Raw genomic sequence first — 18091 nt, 5'->3', positions numbered from 1 at the left:
TAAGCAGATGTGCTGACAGCAACCACACACAGCACCAAGGTGCTGCCGAGGACCATCAGATGTCTTCTCATCCAACCTCTCTGCTCAAACAAGATCCCCTAGAGCACAGTACTGAGGATTGAGTCCAGATGGTTCTTGAATATCTCCAGTGAGGGAAATTCCATAACCTCTCTGGACAATCTGCTCAGTCACCATCATAGTGAAGAAGTTTTTCCCAACATTCAGGCGGGACTTCCTCTGTTCCAGTTTTTACTCATCCTACTGCTCATCACCACTGACAAGAGCCTGATTTCATCTTCTTGAGATCCTTCCTTCAGGAACACATAGGCATTGATAGTCTTTTCCTCACCAGGAAAGCGGGCCTGGAGTATAACCAAGAGGGAAATGCTGAAAGCCCTGGGGTTCCCCAAGAGCCCTGCAGCTCCCCCGAGAAGGTGCCAGGACAAGGGTGTCACAATCAGCATGGCAGTTTGGAACATACCCCTGGAACGTAGCAGGATGATGACCGCTGGTGAGTTACCCTTTGCTGGAGGCTTCAGCCCCTCTAAACACTCCCCAAAGGGGACAGTGGGGGGAAAAAAGCAGTATTGGGCTTCTGAAATAAGAGCCCTCCCTGTAACACAGCTGTGCCTTCAGAAAAGTGGACATTTTGGGCCAGCCCACCCCCTCATATCCAGATCTTTCAGGCATGAATAAAACTTATTCACAGGATAGTGGGAGGTGTTTGGCACTAACTGACTTTTGATGTCTTGGGTGGCTGGAGTGGAGGGCTCCAGTGACTGCCCAGAGCCACAGCCTGTCCCCAGCCTGGTGTTGCCTGCTAATTTGGGGGAATTTGCTCTGAGAACCAGAGCAAGAGGACTCAGAGGGCGCCAAGGCAGTGGGGCTGGAGCAGCAAGCACCAGAGCACAGCACACAGTTGCTCTCCATGATAGCAGGGTTATACCTGGGGAAGGCAGAGGAGCACAGCTTGTCCCCTGCAGTCACAGCATCTCCCTTCTCCTGCCCCTATGGACCGTGTACCTTTGCTGTTTAGGAAGCTGCCATTCAAACTTCCCAGCTCCTGCATGTCGCTGAACCTGATGCTTTCCAAACAGCTTGTGCCACCCTGCCACCCATCCCAGGGCACATGGGTGCACTGGGACCCGGATTTCAGGGACTGTCCAAATCCTCCCACGTGTGCACAGTACAAGTTGTACCACGTACTCCTAAAGCTGTCCCTCTCAAAACTCATCCTTTGGCTCACCTTGATATCACACCCGGCAACACCAACCCCAGGTAACTTTTTCTTCTCCCCCTCTAGCGGCCATAGCTTCCACGGACATGGGGCTTCTGCTGAGAGATGATGTTTTTGTTGACTTTTTCAACACCTTTCTGAATCTTCCCGTAAGTCCACTCCGCACCATAAAGCCCGGGACCTTTCTGAGCTCTCCTCAGGTGAACTCTCAGCCTCTGTGGTGTTAAGAGACCCCAGGAGAATTGGAAATGCACAACACTCAGGCTGGAAAATGAGGGAAACCTGAGGATCTCAGCTTGGAGATAGAGGTCTAAAAGGGAATTGGGTGCCCTTCTCTGTAGTGGGAACCAACTAGAACAGCTGGGCTCTGGTCTCCTCTGCCACCCTCCATCTCTTTCATCTCTCCACTTTTGTTTTGATACAGGTTTTTGGCCAGACACCCATTTACATCAGTGGCACGGGCCAGTGGAACCTCTGGCCAGAGCTGTCGAGCCACCTGGTGAGAACATGCCTCTTGTGAGGAGGGTGAGAAGGAGGGAGAAAGGGCACAGGGCAGGGGAGGGAAGGACTCGGTTTCTCATTTCCAAGGCCCCTCTCTGGCTCTCCTGTTCGTGCAGCTGGGGTATTATTTCAAACCCGGGCGTCATTTTGCTTTTAAGCTCTGGGAGGAGCACAAGCCATTTAAAGTCCTGCAGCTTCTGGGGTCTGTCCAGCTCTCGGTAAACAGTGAAAGCTGGAGTTAAAGAGAGAGCATGTGTGGTGGCAAAGAAGGAGGACATAAATACCAGCCCCCTGTCCTCCTGAATTCAACAGGAGGGAAACCCTGATGATCACCAAACCCACGGGCATCCCCCTTCCCCGCAACCGCCGTTTGCAGAGCTCAGATCCCGCAAGCAAAAGGGAACCTGCTCCTCTCACGGCTGCCAGGAAGCTGCCATGCCTCCCTGTCTGAGCTCTGGGAAGGCAGGCAGGCTGCGAGGAAAGGCAGCCTTGAAGGCAGCACCGGGGCTCCCAGGTCTGCTGGCAAAGCTCGCAGGGGACACAAGCAGGGGCTGTAACTCGAGTATCCCCCTTCTTCTTCAGCACCGGCATGGCTTTCATCGCCGTATAGCAACAGGGTGCCTTCCCCACCTCCTCCCCCTGTAGCAGGGACCCGTTACTCACCCTAATCCCCGGGCTGAGGAGACGGCTTCTCGCTCACAGCTAATCCTCTCCCCGGGCACGGGGCTTCCAACGCAGGATCCCAGCCCTAGGGCTTTACTGGCTTGGTTGGAAAAGCACCGGCTGCCTCACTTCTGCAAATCGAGCCTGTGCCTCCACCTCGTCCTCTGCCAGAAGCTCCTGGGTTTCATTCGGTCGGGGGAAGCAGGTGAGTCATCGCGGCACGGAGGAAATCGGATCGGCTTCGCCGCCGCCGCTGGGCTTCCTCCCTCCAGGGCTGTCACTGCCTGGTGCCTGCCCAGTGGGTCGTGCCTCTGCTCCGGGTTAAAAAGGCGTTGCAGATCCCATTTTTAGGGGTGCAGCAGATCCCGATGGGATGCGCAGGGCTTTACTCCACCACCCGGTTGGTACAGGCTCGCTGTGGAGTTGAGCTGAAGTAGCTACTTAGCAGTGTTTACCACGGAGTCCAGGGGTGGAGCAGGGATGGAGAGCATCCTGGGGCGTGGGAAACTGAGGTGCTGATGTGTCGGGTTTGCTGCTGTGCATCTGGGAAAACAGGCCGTGGTCTCTCTTAGCAGCAAGAAGTCTGAATTGTGCCCACTTCACCCCTAAAATGAGCCATCTCAGTCTAGCCAAGTCTTTTGTGAGCCTGCACGTCAACTGCCACTGGAAAGAAAGCTATGGCAGCAGGAAAGCAGGTTCTCTTGTCAAAAAAAAAAAAAAAAAAAAGTAATTTATCAAGGCTCTTCCTGAATATCACTGCTGTTGCTCCAGTCAGGTTGAAATTCAAAGCTGGAGGAAGCTGAGGGCAAGCCTGAAACTCAAGCAGAAAAGATGGATGTTTGCAAGGGGAAGAGGCACCGTAGCTGGGCAAACTGTCCTGGGTAGGAGCGGGTTGTCCTTCCACACACCACCTGTGCATCCCACAGCCTGTTTGAAACTCCCAGTTCAGGGTGATTTGCTGGCCTTCTGGCTCCTCCTGCAGCCTCTGCCAGGGAGGCTAGGGGTGCTGGTTGGGGGCTGGAGGGCTTTCTTGGGATCACCCCTGCATGCAGACCTTGGTGCCACGCTCTGCAATCTCTCCAACAGCAGAACTCCTGAACTGGCGAAGTGCTGACCAGTGGCTGCTGGAGAAGTGCATCAGCGGGAGCCAGGGCATGCGGCACTTCCGAGCCTTTGTCCAAGGCACAGCAGGTGGGCATGGGTTGCTCCACAGGCCCTTCTCAGCCAGCTGTGGGTCACTTGCCTGGTGGGACACTGGTACAGAGCTGGGGGCATGGGTAAGCACCAGTGGGACAGAAGGACACTGTGATCCCAGAGAGAGCTTTGGAGGGTGAGCCAGCAGCAGAGCTGGGAGGGAGATGCATAACCCTGGCTCCTCTCTACCCTGTTCTTTCTGTTCATCCAGGAGTTCTTCCCTTCTCTTTCTTTAAAAATCATAAACTGCTTCACTCATCCTTGGGGCTTTCAGGGGCTCCCTCTAATTCCCAACCCTTGACTGATCCATAGGGGAAGAGTTGACTGACTTCTGGCTTACCACTGAAAGGCTCCTGGGTCTGGATGAGTCAGATATGAGTCAGAGGGACCTCTACCTGTCCTTGATTGACAGGCTGAAAGCCTCTCATCTGCGTGAAGGCTCCAGTGTCATCACCCTCTGCACGACCATCGCTGGTAAGAAATATCGGAGCTAGGGATAAGCAGTACCTTTCCAGAGAGGTGGTTTTTCCTGGATGCTCCCAGGGAGATGGGATACCATCACCAGCTTTGTGTGGCTGGGGATCAGTCTCCATGGAGCCATCTCCCCATCGTAATTCCCCGTATCCATTTCAGGATCACTGCCGAAAGCCAAGCACATCCAGTCCATCAGCAATAGGAGAGACATCCTAAGGAAGATGCAGGAACAGGCCCTTTTTATGATTCAGAGTTACTGGCTCCCTAAATTCTTCACTCACTGCAAGATGGGAATAGAGGCAGAGGAATCATGCCAGCCTTTGCTGCAGGAATATCAGGCACGTTTATTACAGCCTGACTGGCAGGAGCCCTCGGGCTTTTTGGAGACCCCCCACACGATGCATATCAAAAGGAGCCAGGGCTTGTCAGGGCCCTACTGCAGCCAGAAGGCCAAAGCAAAGATGTGGGCTCTGATCAAGGAGGGGAGAGACACCCAAGAAATGAAGATGCCCAGGTTTCAGGTGAAACCAGAAAGGCAGCCAGGGTCAGCTGGGAGCACAAGGCAATTGCATCTGGATAAGGATGCTTTGGGATCAAGTCCCCAGCTGTCAGAGCATCCTGCAAATACTGCCTTTGATGGCAAAAGTGGAGTAATTCCTCCCAGAAAACCTGGTGCAGAGCAGGTCAGTCGTCTGGAAGACCTCTGTAAGGAAAAAATCCTCTCTAACCTGACTTCCTCTGCACCTCTTGTCCAGCTGCCATCCCTGAAAGGGTCAGCCAAGACCTTGAGTTTCCTTCCCTGGGCCTTTAGTGCCGACATCTGTGCAGGACGACCCTTCAGAGACTTCTTGCAGCACCAGGGCCGGCCCATGGAGACTCATCTCCTGGACCTGTGGCATGACCTGGAGGAATTTCTGCCTGTGGTGCTGAACTCCAACAGAGAAAACAGCTTCTTCCTCCGTCATTTGACTGGGGATAAGATATGCAAGACCTACCTGGAGGAGGACAACATTGGGAAGCTTCCCTTGGACACCACGACTCTCACGGGTTTGTGGAACCATCTGATATTTGGAGAATTCTCCCCCTGGATATTCAGAGCCCAGAAGGAGATTTGCAAGGTACAGAGGGGTGCTGGCAGCGGTCAGGCTGGGCGGGTACAGCTGGCATTGTCACCCCTGCAGTGAGAAGAGGTATTTAAAAAATCAGGAGGAAAAGAGATTAGGAAGGGGAAAATGTACAGTCACAAGTCACCTTGCACTGGAACCAGTGACCAAGATGCACCAGGCCAGTGGAGAGGAGCATCCCCGCGGTCTGTAGGGTAGCAGAGCAGAGGTAAACATAAGAATATCTCTGGTGACCCTGGCTGTTAGATGCACATGCCAAGGGTCAGGGAATGACAGGGCAGTGGCCATCCTTTCGCATCCAAGTCACTGATTCCAGCACAACACAGGTGAAACGCAGAACCCAAGCCCTTCTGGGCAGCCCTTGAGCAGCCCAGTGGACCAGCCCGGATGTGCAGTTGCTGGTGGAGCTGTCCTGGAAATCTCAGCAAGGTGTAATCCACCCACAGCATCACCACTGTGACCTTAGGGTACCGTGGGGCTGGCGGATGGTGGGTGCTGCTGGAACACTGACTGAGGACAACTGACCTTTGCTCCCTCTTAGGTGCTCTGCCGCTTCTATGAGGAATTTCTGGCTGCTGATGATAGGACATTCCTCCAGTTTATGGTAAGGGGGATGCACAGGGCACACAGGCATCCTTGTGGGTTGTGCAGGCACCAGTGGGGATGGAAAAAGTGGGAGAGAGAGAGAGAGAGATTGGAAGGAGATGCCCAGCATTAGCTGCTGTAGTCCAGCATCCCACAATGACCTCAGCCAACACCACCTCGAGATGATGCAGCAGATCCTGCTCTGCTCCAGCTGCCTGGAGCAATGGTTCTCAACTCTTCCACCACAGCATCCCATGAGTCAGCAGCACTGCAGGCACACCCTGCAAGAGCTCCCCTGAGACAGGCTGTGACCCAACCTAAAAGCAGGGAGAGACATAATCACAGTCTTTCAGGGTAGGCAGGGGTGAAACTAGCACTTCTGGGAATTAATTCCCCCTCCTTTTTCCCTTGCCCGCAGCAATTACTGCTGTTAATGTGACCCACGTGCAGACACACAGACAATGATCCTGTCCCAGCACCAGCGCCTGGGCCAGCACAGGGGGGAAGAGGGCATGCAGCCTTTTAGCCTATGATTCAACCACCCTCAAGTTTTCCACATTTTTTTTTTTCCACTGTGGAAAAAGATGATTTAAGAAATCAGAGTCACACAAGCACTCCTCCCAGATTATTATTCCTCCTAGCAGTAGAAATCCCACTAATACATACCCCAAGTGCTAACCTTACACCCAGAAACCTCCTTGCAGGCAGAACCTCCCCAAGAATCCCACCTGCTTGGGTACCTGCATGACCTGTGCAGGCAGTTTTTCTCGCTGCAGATGGTGTTCTTCAAACCACCTGTTTTCCCCAAAATGAACTCTAAAATCAGCAGCTGATCCTGGAAGTGTTAAGGAGAGCTCTCAGGGCTGGTGTCCTCAAAGACCTGGTTTCACCAAGTTTCAGTCAGCAAGAGCTGAGCATTTTGGAAAAGTCATTAAGTACTCTTGGTTGGAAGTTAATTAGCTGCCCAGGTTTTTAAGCATCTCTTGTCAAGGAAATTACCCCTCAGAGGACAGACGTGGTCTGGGAGCGCAATTAGCACATCAGCAGGCATGGAGGCCCTGCTGTCCACAAGCATCGTCCCCCAAGCCAAACTCTTCCTGGGTCTTGCTGCCCTGGTGCCAGGGGAACTGCTGGGGGCTTAGCAGGGTTATTTTTGGTGCTCGCTCTCAGCAGTGTGTATCTCAGCCAGAAACCAGCTCCTCTGAGCCTGCTGCTTGGCGAGTCATGCAAACTGTTTGGCTGTGGGGAAAGACAAAACCTGCAGGAGGGTCTCCATGGGAATGAGGGAGGCACCTCCAGGGCACTAGCCAGAGCCAGCCCCAGGGACAGCCGCCAACAAAATGGCACACAAGGTTACTAGCCTGCTGGGGACACCTTCAGGGCTGTTTTCAGCCCTCCTCCTGTGTGGATGTTGGACTCTTCGGGAAAGTTGCAAGCCCTTGTCTGGACTGCCTTGGGGACCTGCTGCATGCCCCCAGTACCTCCCAGCTGCAGGCAGATGTGAGCCAGATTTAAGCAGCTGCTTAAGGTAGTTTAAGGTCACGTAGGTTTCTTCTAGACCGTTTAAAGCTGAAGCAGACATCCAAATCGGGTAGCTCTGCACTCTGAGGCACAGTAAACCACATGGGCACAGTGTGGGAGACATGGAACGTGCTCTGTGCAATCACCCTGCCCTCTTCTCATCATAGTCTCCAGGGGCTGATGTCCCAGTGCCCGGGATGCAAGGCCACACTGCTGACAGAGGTGAATGTTTCCTCCTGTCCCAGAGGATAAACCAGACCTTGAAGCTGAGCCAGGCCTTGCATGGCACAAGGAACTTGGAAGGTGTCTCCTCCGAATACTGGCAATTACTTGTTTCCTGGGACCTCCAGAAAGGGGGCTCCACCCAGGCAGAGATGAAAATGCTCCTGTGCAGCCCTGGTAAGAGAAGGCTCTGAATCTCTGCTGTGGCTCACGTTAGGTCAGTTTGCTGAAGCATATTTTATGCACCTACAGTGACCAAGGCCCTTAGACAGGCCATGGATATCATGGAGTGGGTTGGGACAGAGTATCTGGGAGCCTTCAGCTGTAATCCAAGCTTTGGCAGCAACCTATGGGCCAAATTCCCTGACAGCAGTCACCTGTAGCAACCCTCAGGTAGCTTGTGGGGCCTCAGTTGTGCCCAAGAAACGCAGTTCATGGGCAGATCATGGAACACAAAGGCATAGGGAAGGTAACCATCAACATATAGCCCTCAGAGCCAGCGCTGAAGGGCTGTCGTAGCCAGAAGTGATTGACATGGGATCTGTCCCCTCTTCTCTCTCTGATGCAGACTTCCAGAAGATGATGTCAGATGAGCTGGCTGTGGATAGCCCAAGCAAGGATGATGAGCTTGTGCATCTCCTAAATGCATTACTTGGTGAGTCCGGTCTGAGCAGACAAGAAGCAGGTGGGCTCCCAACCATCACATCCTGGCAGGTGCTCCAAGATGCTATGAGGTGATTGGACAAGCAGGAGTCTTCCCTGCTTGCGCATCATCACCTGCTGGAACATCTCCAGAAGGAGAGAAGGGCCTTTCGACCCTTGAGAGGCGTGTGTTTTGGGGTGTTAATCCAGCCAGAGAGGGTGGGAGTGGGGAGACTTCTCTGAAGCAGATGCAAGGAGGCCAAACCATGAGAGGTGAAGAGTCCCCACAGTACCCAGTGTCTCCTGAGCCAGACTCAGCACTCAGACACCAGCATGGGAGCTCTGGGTCCTTCACCCTGAGGACAGCTGGGAGCAGACTCTGGCTTTCACCTGAGGAAGAGGCCAACCCTGTTCTGTCCCCACAGCTGCTGGACCCAAGGGGAGTGCTGGAGCGATGAAATTCCCCACTGCTGCAGTAAAGAAGCGAGCTAAAAGACACAGGTCAGGCACTTCGCAGTGCGGGGCTTTGCTGGTTTTTGCTACTTCCACTCTTGCAGGAAGCAGATTTTCCCCAGTGCTTTCCTGCAGTGCCATTGCTCCCTGTTTTGTCATTCAGCCCTCTCAGATGGGTAGCCTGTGTGTCTGAACTGCAGAGTTATCAGGGAAAGGAGAAATATTAACACCGCCACAGTTCAGATTCGCTCCTCACATCTTGTGCGTGTCTCATGCACTTCATCCTCAATCAGTCCCTGGAATGCCACCTAAGCAGCGCTCAGATTCCTAGAAAAATCACTTAAAATCACCCTGTAGACACACTTAAATTTCTGTACTCGTGTCACCTCCTGGGAATACTCCAGTTGTGAGTCCTCACAGCTTCTCTCTGGGATTTAAAGCAAATGGAAAAACAGTGGTGAGCACCTGAGTCGAGCTGGCTCCTCAAGCCCAGTGGTTCTGCAAATGCACCCTTTCGAAATCCATCCCACCCCAAGAGGCCAAACAGCAACTGCTAAAAACGCATTTCCCTATGAACTATCAGCTGGTACATTGAAATTCCATTCAGACTCTCACTTCAGCACAACTACCAAGTCACCTCTCGGCTTGCAGGGTGCTGGACTGGAGGAGGAAACACTGCAGATAAGCAGGACAGATACTCTCAAGGCTGCTACATGCAAGAACAGAGCTCGGGGAGGGGATCTAATGCCCTGCACCATTGTCCAACCTCCTCCAGGGACAGAAATCCAGTGGGATCCCAACCCCAGGGCTATCCCTATCGGCTGCTCCCTGCCTTAGACACCATGCCACCAAACCATTCCACCAGTCTTATGCATCTGCCTGCCCTTGATGCTCTCTCTCTCTACTCTCCCATCTGGCAGGGTTAAGCAGAAGCAGCAGGACCAGCAGGAGGAGGAGCAGCTGCAGGAGCTGCTGGCCTGGAACAAAAAGCCTAAGTCCAGGCGTCGTGTGCAGAGGACCACCGCTGTCCGGCGTGAGGCACAGAACCTCAAGACAGAGAACCTTAAAAAAGAGAAGCTCAAGGCACAGAACCTCGAGGCAGAGAACCTTGAGACAGAAGACCTTGAGACAGAGGACCTCGAGACAGAGGATCTTGAGACAGAGGACCTTGAGACAGAGGGGATGGTAAGGAAGGGCCCTGTCTGCTGGCCAGCTGGGGATGTTTTTTCCAGGCAAGAAAGAGAGGAGATGCTGTGGCCCAAGTGGTGTCACACAAAAGGGGTGAGGGGGTCAGACTTGAAGAGTTGCAAAAAGGTGACAGGTAAAGACTCCCTCCTACGGGCTCTGGAAGCCTGCTCCATGCAGACTTCACCAGATTTGGTTATGAGTAGCCAAGCAATTCACACCGTCACCTGTGGCCACCAGTGAAACCAAGAAATGCTGGAGAGCAAAGATGATGGATGGATCACAAATCCCACTGCCAAGGCCGCGCTCTGCTGCTCCAGCTCAGGTCCAAACAGGATGGCTCTGTCCAGGAGCAGTCTTAAAGCTGCAGCTCCCTGGCTCATGCCAGCTGTGCTGTGTCTCCACAGCAGTGGGCCTGGGATGCCGTTCGTGAACTCGTCAGGAGCTTCTGCAAGTTCCGGAGGGAGATGGAAAATGATGAACGCCGTGCGGAGTTTGAGAACTTTCTCTGTTGGGAACGAAGAAACCGGAGGGAAAGTATGTCCAGACTCCTGCCACCCCTTCTCCTCCCTCCCCAAGACAGTCCTGGATTTAGGTAGAGAAGTAAATGGAGGAAACCTGTGGCTTATCCCCTACCCCCATGACTTAGTTTTCTCTGCTGAAGTTATACAAAGAGCCAGAAAATCGGGTATCTCAGGATGCCAGACGTTGCTGTGAACACTTAGATGTGCAGAGTTTTGCACAGAAAACATACACACACACACACTTTGGTGCGATATCTGGCTTTCTGTAGGCGCCCCATTATGCTGTTGCATCTGTCTCAAACAATATTGTATACGCAGGTTTGCATCCCTTCCACGAAAAAAAAAAAAAAACAGGAAACACTAAATGGAGCTAAGGTGAGACAGGAAGAAATTGTTTTCTGGGCAACAGGGAACTGACCTGCAGTGTTTTGCCAAAGATCCTGAAAGTTTACACGCGGGTTTGAGAAGAGGCTGGAAAAGCAGTTAGAAAAGAAAACAACAGAAATTGCTCAACACACAGAAACCCAATCTAGATCAAGAGAATTTTGTCCTTGGGGGAAGTAACACAGATTTTTACCTTTCCTTCTCCCTTGTTATCTGCTTGTGGCCTCTGTCAGAACCAGGGTAACAGCTGTACAGACCAGCCAGCTTTAGACCTAATGTCCTGTGGCCATTCCCGAGGGAAACAATGAACATAAACACTCTGTGGGTGCAAAGAGGAGGGTGGATGGTTATCAAACCAGAGGGAAGGCTGCACACTGGATGGTCTGGATTCCCTGGAAAGCCTGGCTGCAGAAATGCTGCAGTCCACACAGGGAGAAAGACCCTCAGCAAATTAACTGCACAAAGGCAAAGGAGGCACAGGCAAGGAGCAGGGTATAGCTCAGCACCAGATGGCCACTTTCCTTGCACCCAGAAGCAAGACACAGCAGTTTTTCTCCTCCTTCAGACTTACCTGTGAGCTCAAAGCAGAGCAAGAGCCCCGCAAGGACCTCCCGCAAGGGCAAAGCCCCCCTGGAAAACGTGGTGCTGGTGAAACGCTGCATACTTGACAAAGAGGTCATTGTCGTCAACTTCCTCGTGAATGACCTCCACTTTTACCTGGAGATGGACAAGTAAGTTCCCTTTCCACCAGGTGGTCAGGTGCCACCACAGAATCGTAGAATGGTTTGGGTTGGAAGGGACCTTAAAGATCATCTCATTCCAACTCCCCTGCCACATGCAGGGACACCTTCCACTAGACCAGAGCTACATCCAACGTGGCCCTGGCATCAGTCTCCCTTGGCTCTGATCCAAACCCATCCTGCAGGTAGTACCCATCTCTGATGGAGACCTCCAGAGCCCCTGTTTCAACCTGAAATCATCCCTTGGCTCAGGGTTCCTGTTTGGGTAACCTGAAAGTATTTGTGGTTTGACAGTCCGAAGCAACCTAACATTTTGCCTATACCTTTCTTGATACGCCAGTTGTGGTGACATTTCTCTCTTGACTTTGTCCAGTTTCCCAGCAAACCTGTAGGAGCAATCCATGGCCAATATACCCTAGCCCTGCAGCCAATAAAACCCCACTGGCTTTTGATTTCCTCTTTTCCCAAAAAAACCCAAAACATCACCTCCCCCAGATGAATGCTGTGATGCTGAGGGTGGTAGAAGAGGGAAGTAGCTTTTCACACCTCCTGTTTCTCTGTTCCACACCTTGTGGATTGCTTTCTGTGGCCTGGCAAGCACTAAATTAAGCAGGAACACGACTTGTCTAGCCCAGCAGTTAACAGCACTTGTCTCAGAGCAAGACCCCACGTGCCTTTGCAGGTTTTCTGGGATGGCTGATGCAGTGGAAGCTCTGGCAGCCTGCAACATAGAGTCAGAGAGGAAAGTTGCTTTTCTTAAAAAGAAACTTGCCGTCATCAACAATCTCTTCCTAGACTCCAGCATACCCCCAAAGCTGCGGGTAAGAGCCTGGGACCTGCCCTGGAAGGCCAAAGTCTGCTGCCTGCTCATTGCTCAAGACCGTTGCAGCTGGGAAGGGTTGTGGGGAAAGAGGAACCAGGCAGAGGTCTGAATCTGCTCCAGCAAGGCATGCTGTGGGGCTTCAGGGTATACTCTGGAGCTTGGGAATTCCACTCAAACTACAAGGGGTAGGAAGTGATCCAGCACCAGACCCACGCTAGCACTTGACCCAGATAGACTGAGAACAAGAATGTGGACAGGGAGATGGAGAGATCCCATACCTGCTGGAGAAAATGCCAGGGCTAAAGCACCAGGATGGGTGCTGCACACCACCAATCCAGTCCTTTCCCTCTCCAGAGGTCGTCACCATCATGCCCTCCCCACTGCACCCACCCTTGCAGTAGCCACAGCTCTGCCTGAGTCCCTCTTGGACAGCACAGCACAGTGCTTTCCACAGAAACGCAGGCAGGATCCCGCCCGTGTGGCTGGGGCAGTCAGGATGTAACTAGGGTCTCTCTTCTTAGAGACTGCCGAAATGCAAGGGGGGGTCAGGGAGAGAAACCTGCCTCCAGGGCTGGTCAGGTGTGCTGCAAACTGCTTTGGTCTCTTCTGTGCCCAGGTGAACATCTCTGAAAAAGAGAGAGAATTAATCTGGCGTTTATCTTCCAAGGGGCCACTGACCCGTGCCATCTATCACAAGGCCAAGGCCACCATCGTCCCCATCCTGATGTACTTCTGGAAAAGGTACCTCTCTGTTCCCTCTCTCCCAAGGTGGAGGGGACTCTGTGGATTCCAACCTTTTTCCTCCAGCCACTTTCTGACTTGCTGAAAATGCAGATGAAACACTCCCAGGAGGTCAGATGTCTGCTTGGATGGTTTGCTGTCTCTGGTATTTCTCACGCAGGTTCTGCACCTGGAAGGTGATGAGGAGCTTTCGGGTCCATGAGGAGGACAGGAGCTTTCAGGCCTCCAAGGAGGACGGGGGAGCAGTCTCTAAGAAGCACAGGGTGCAAATCTCTAAGAAGGACAGGGGATTGATCTCTAAGAAGGACATGGTGCCAGTCTCTAAGAAGGACCGGAGATTGGTCTCTAAGAAGGACAAGAAGGACAGGGGGCCGATCTCTTCGCTTCCTACAAAAACCTCCTCCAAATCATCCAAGACCCGCACTCCCCGTCAGCCAAGGCCCATTCCGATTGCTTCAGGTTTTTCTGCAGGTTTGTTCTTCCAATGCACAGTCACCTACACCTGGGGTCCCACAGAGTTCCTCTTAACAGACCCTCTCCTCCTTCACACAGCTTGGAGGATGTATGTGGCGCAGGCTTGCTGGAAAATGGAGTGGAATATTTTTATCCTGTCAAAATCAATCAGAATTGCCCAGTGGAATTTTAGAAATTTTCTTTGGTGAATAGAGAAGTGAGTGCAGAGGCTTCTAAGAAAAGAGCTGTTGCATAATTCTTATTTACTTTAATAGCCAAGTTAAAAATACTCAGGCAAGCACCCAAAAACAGAAGTAAAACAACCAATCTTTTGGGTTGCAAGCCAGATGGGAGCAGGAAAAGGAGAACCACCATGCAGCCAAACACCAGGCTCAGCTGTATTCCATGGAGGGTGCTTTGAATATCTGGAATGGAGAATAAGTTTCATCAGGATTTGAGGTGACATCTGCAGGGAAAAGAGAAAGATGTTTTTTCCTTTCTCATCCACTTGTTTAGTTTCAATGCACCGAATAACTCTAAAGTGAAAAACACAAAGAAAGTGGTGCTGTGCGCTGTCAGTCTGCCTGACAATCCGCTCCTTGGCTGAATATTCATTTGGAAATTGTCTAATTGATTTTTGATTAAAGGGGAAACCAAAATAGGCACATACTAATCTTGCTTTGATGGTTGAGTGGGTGTCAGCAAGCTGGTGTTCTGCTCCCTGTCATTTATCACTGTCAAGTTCTGGTTAAAAAGCAGCAGAGTTGGAGGATTTTGGTACCTACAGGCAGGTGCTTGAGCTACTGCTCTTCAGCCAGGCTGGGGTAACAGACCCCTGTGTTCCAGGACTGCCAGGCACAATGTCTGTTAGCTCAAACCACCTCACACCACGGGTATTCCCATGGTTACCGTAGCATCCATCTCGGGTCTCCACCTTGTTACAGAGCCTCACTGCACTTCAAGGACCTCCTCAGACGTGGCTGTCTTAATGCAAAAGTCTACTGCCACCAAAAAAAACCAAAACAAACAACCAAACCAACCAAACAAACACACAAAACCAGAAACAAACCCACAAACAAACAAACAAGAAAAAAAAAACTAACCAAAGTTTTTTCAAGGACACACGTTTCCCTGGGGCTTCAGGGAACTGGAGGGGAGAGAGACACATTTAAACTAAAAGAGTGTTAATTTAGATTAGATATAAGGAAGGATTTTTTTACACTAGAGGGTGGTAAAACACTGGCACAGATTGCCCAGAGAAGCTGTGGCTGCCCTTGTCGCTGGAGACATTCAGAGTCAGGTTGGATGGGGCTTTGAGCAACCTGATCTAGTGGAAGGTGTCCATGCTTTTGGCAGGGGATTGGACTAGATGGCCTTTAAAGGTCCCTTCCAAGACAAATTATTGTTTGATTAAATCAGGACAAGCTGTTGAAAGGGTTAAGAGTGTCCCACTGCTGCCCAACCAGCACAGCCCATGTTTAACTACCCAGAACCACACAGAGTGAGTGTTTTGGGTTGCTCTGGACACGTAGATCTCTTTCACGTGGACATTAATCCTGCAGGGACTGTTCCTGGGACAACTGTCCCCAAGCCACAGCTCCTTGTAGCATCTCACAGGGATGAATAACAGAAGCCAGGCAGAAAAAAAAATCCCTCACCTTGGGTGGCGTGTCTTGGGAATAGATGTGTGACCTAAATTAGCTGCTGTTTCTGGCTGTGCTAATGTCCAGGCCACCTTTTGCTTGAGTCACTTTTCTGTGCGTTCTCATGCTCTCGCCAATGACCTTTATCTAAGGGTCTTGCTTTTCTGGCCTTTAGATTAAAAGCTTGCTTTTCAGCTGGGGGGAAAAAAAATTGCTTTGTTGCCTTTAAAAAGCACCAAAAGTGCTGGGGAAAATACCTGTAATTCCAGAGATAACCTGCTGTTGCCCACGCCTTGCTTTCCCCTCCTTCTGAAGGGCTGCGCCAGGCGCGGCGTGTGCAGGGCTGGGAGGTGGCCGGCAGGGATCCATCTCCCATCACCAGGCGTCACTGTGGCACTGTCTGTGCCTGTGCTCGGCGCAGGGACGGTCCTGTGGGACTGAGCACGCTGCCTGAGCCGTTCACGGCCGTCAGCACCGAGATGCTGCCCAGGCAGGCAGAAAACCGGGACGCACCTCCCCCGTTGTCTCCATATCCCATTTCCTCCCGCATCTGCCACAAAGGACCCCCCAGCCTCGCCACAGATCCTCCCTCCTTTGCCATTGGAGCACTTGCTGCACGGTAACCACACTCCATCTCTTATCTCCCACCAGGGAAAAGCCCTGTCCTTGTCTTCTCGCTCTCTGAAGGCCTCCAGATACTGATGCCCCAGCCCCAGAAGAAAACTGAGCCTTTGGAGGAGCAAGAAGGTGAGCCAGTGCTGAAAGGAGCGCTCCTGCTCCCGAGGGGAGCTCCAGCTGCTGGGATGGGAGATGGGTTTTAGGGCTTCGTGCATTAGTCCATGATAGGGGAGTTTGTGTGTGTTGTTTTTCTCAGATGCAGATAAAAACCTTGAGAAGAGGCCCTCCCTCAGCAAGTGAGCAGGTAGGTGGTCACAGAGGTGTTCTACCTCCCCCAAACCACAGTAGCACAAGCTACAACTTCTCTTAAAACCCAAAGGTTCGTGCAGGATGCTGGTCAGCCCCACCATCTCCAGTAATATTCACAGAAAACTCTCAGCTGCTGCACCTCTCCATGCCCTAAACTCCTCCCCAGGAGCACACAACCGTGTGCTTATCCCTGATCACCCTCACCCTGCCTCCAGCAGCAGCAGCCACTGATGCAACATCTCTCTCTTCCGTGCAGACACCAAGGAAAGGACAGCCCTGTCTAGAACAGCACCCCTCCCGAAACACCACCCACAGGGAGTGGGACCAGGGTGTGATCCAAGGAATCTGAGCAGCCTGGTCACACTGAATAGCTTGCACTTAATCAGCAGTCAGACCTAAAAATAAAGCAACTCACAAGATCCTCCATCTTACCTGGTAACAGCACAGCAACCTGCAGCTCTGCAACCATGACAGAACATGCCACAATCTGTGCTTCTAGCCCAGGAGACGCCCTCATCCCCACAAATCTCCTTCCTCACATGTATCTGTAAAATGTTATCTCAGCTCCTCACCTCTCCCCACCTTCCACACAGATCAAGTACTTCCTGTGGTGGCGAGGCTGAGAGAGTCCACCTGTGTGATGAGATGGTGCCCCTCTTGCCGGAGCCTTTCTGATTTTCCAATCAAAATCAGCTGATGCCTGACAGGGTCTTCAGTCTTTAGCATGCACCTTTTTTTTTTTTTTTTTAAGTTGTTTTTTAAAGCTGTTTTGTTTACCAAACATTAACCAAATCATATCAAAGATATGATTCATTTTCCCCAGGTGAAACTGAGTCAGAGTGGCTTTGCCAAGTCAGCAGGAAGCTGCAGACATTTCTTTTGGACCTCATGAAGAAAAGATCACTACCTTTATCAGAGTTTGACTCTGTCAGAAGCAAGCTCTCAGCTTTGTGATTTTGAGCTATTCTTAACCACTTTTTAATCTCTCTGATCCTAGAAGACTGCATCCTAGGAATAACACAGGTACATTTAAGGCAGATGACAACACGTTTAATATTTGTGAATTATGATTATCCACACTTCTGGAGGATCAAAAATACCCAAACAAATAGAAAGTCCAGGAACATTTCTCTAAATGAAGGGCTTGGGAAGCTGATGGCACTCCTACAACATGAAACGTGACCAGCTCCTCAAAATCTTCCTTGTGCTGTAAAAGTTGACTCTGACCCAGAAGGTTTCAGTCCCAAAAGCTTCCTGCATTTTTGTGAGCTTTGCACTAATACTCCTGAGCCCAGCTGAGCCCAGTCCCTCAAAGGCTTCACAGATGTGCCTGAAGCTCAACACAGCAAAACCACAGCTAAGAGCAATCCGCACTCCACCGCTTCTGTGGACTGTTCGTGGTTTTGTTTTTCGGCGCAGCAGATGGGCCACAGTGACCTGAGAGCATCCCTATGCACACAAGCATGTCCTCAGCACGCAAGTGCTGGGATGGGGAACACCTGATCCCACCACATTGGGCTGAGCCCGCTATCCCAGGGGTCACCCAGCAGGAGCAGAGGAAGAAGACAGAGGCACAGCAGATACACAATGCACAGGCACGACAAGAGGGCAGTGACGTGTGCGGGGCCAAATCAGAATGTCCTTGGGCACCATCCATGGCCTTCAAGCCTTCCTCTATGAGACAAAAGCAGACAGCACCTCCCAGATGGGCACTGATGGTGGGAACCACTGGCACAGCCGACAGTTTTGGCAGCTGGCTCTGCTCCCAAGTCCCCAGGATACCTCCTCCCCCAAGCTGTGCCCTCAGACACTGACACACCACCCAGCTGCAATACTGCCCAGCTGCCCTTGCCACAGGTTTTCCATCCTGCCTGACCTGCTTTCACCAGGCACTTGACCATCCTCCTGGGAGAGGCAGCATGGTGTTTTCCCCAGCCCTGCTCCCAGTCTCCTGTATCCCCTCCTCCTCCCATGGTCTCTGTGAGCAGTCTACTTTGCAGATGCTGTGCATGGATCACGTTTTTTCTTTGACACCAGCCTGCTGGTACCTCTAGT

General features: G+C 51.9%; 1 protein-coding gene across 1 annotated transcript; it reads left to right on the top strand.

Moving 5' to 3' along the window:
* Positions 1 to 349: 349 nt before the first annotated feature.
* On the top strand, positions 350 to 16442 carry RGSL1 (regulator of G protein signaling like 1). Its single transcript, XM_027895848.1, has 20 exons — positions 350 to 511; positions 1304 to 1386; positions 1662 to 1736; positions 2477 to 2606; positions 3488 to 3592; positions 3908 to 4069; positions 4229 to 5187; positions 5735 to 5797; positions 7467 to 7698; positions 8090 to 8176; positions 8589 to 8664; positions 9537 to 9801; positions 10209 to 10338; positions 11275 to 11440; positions 12132 to 12270; positions 12889 to 13013; positions 13174 to 13484; positions 15761 to 15856; positions 15984 to 16031; positions 16293 to 16442. Exons 1-19 carry the CDS (start codon positions 385 to 387, stop codon positions 16025 to 16027), a joined length of 3375 nt encoding a protein of 1124 aa, XP_027751649.1. The 5' UTR covers positions 350 to 384; the 3' UTR covers positions 16028 to 16031; positions 16293 to 16442.
* Positions 16443 to 18091: the final 1649 nt, after the last annotated feature.

The sequence above is a fragment of the Empidonax traillii genome, unplaced genomic scaffold, assembly GCF_003031625.1.
Source record: "Empidonax traillii isolate 1590-97213 ecotype Southwest subspecies unplaced genomic scaffold, ASM303162v1 scaffold474:size1423191, whole genome shotgun sequence".
Taxonomy (NCBI): Eukaryota; Metazoa; Chordata; class Aves; order Passeriformes; family Tyrannidae; genus Empidonax; species Empidonax traillii.
This window is presented reverse-complemented; position numbering and strand designations above follow the sequence as displayed.

Coding starts and splice junctions, on each gene's coding strand:
- RGSL1 (XM_027895848.1), top strand. CDS start 385: ATGCTGAAAGCCCTGGGGTTCCCCAAGAGCCCTGCAGCTCCCCCGAGA. Junction 5,798..7,466: donor GGACATTCCTCCAGTTTATG/GTAAGGGGGATG, acceptor TTCTCATCATAG/TCTCCAGGGGCTGATGTCCC. Junction 8,177..8,588: donor TCTCCTAAATGCATTACTTG/GTGAGTCCGGTC, acceptor CTGTCCCCACAG/CTGCTGGACCCAAGGGGAGT.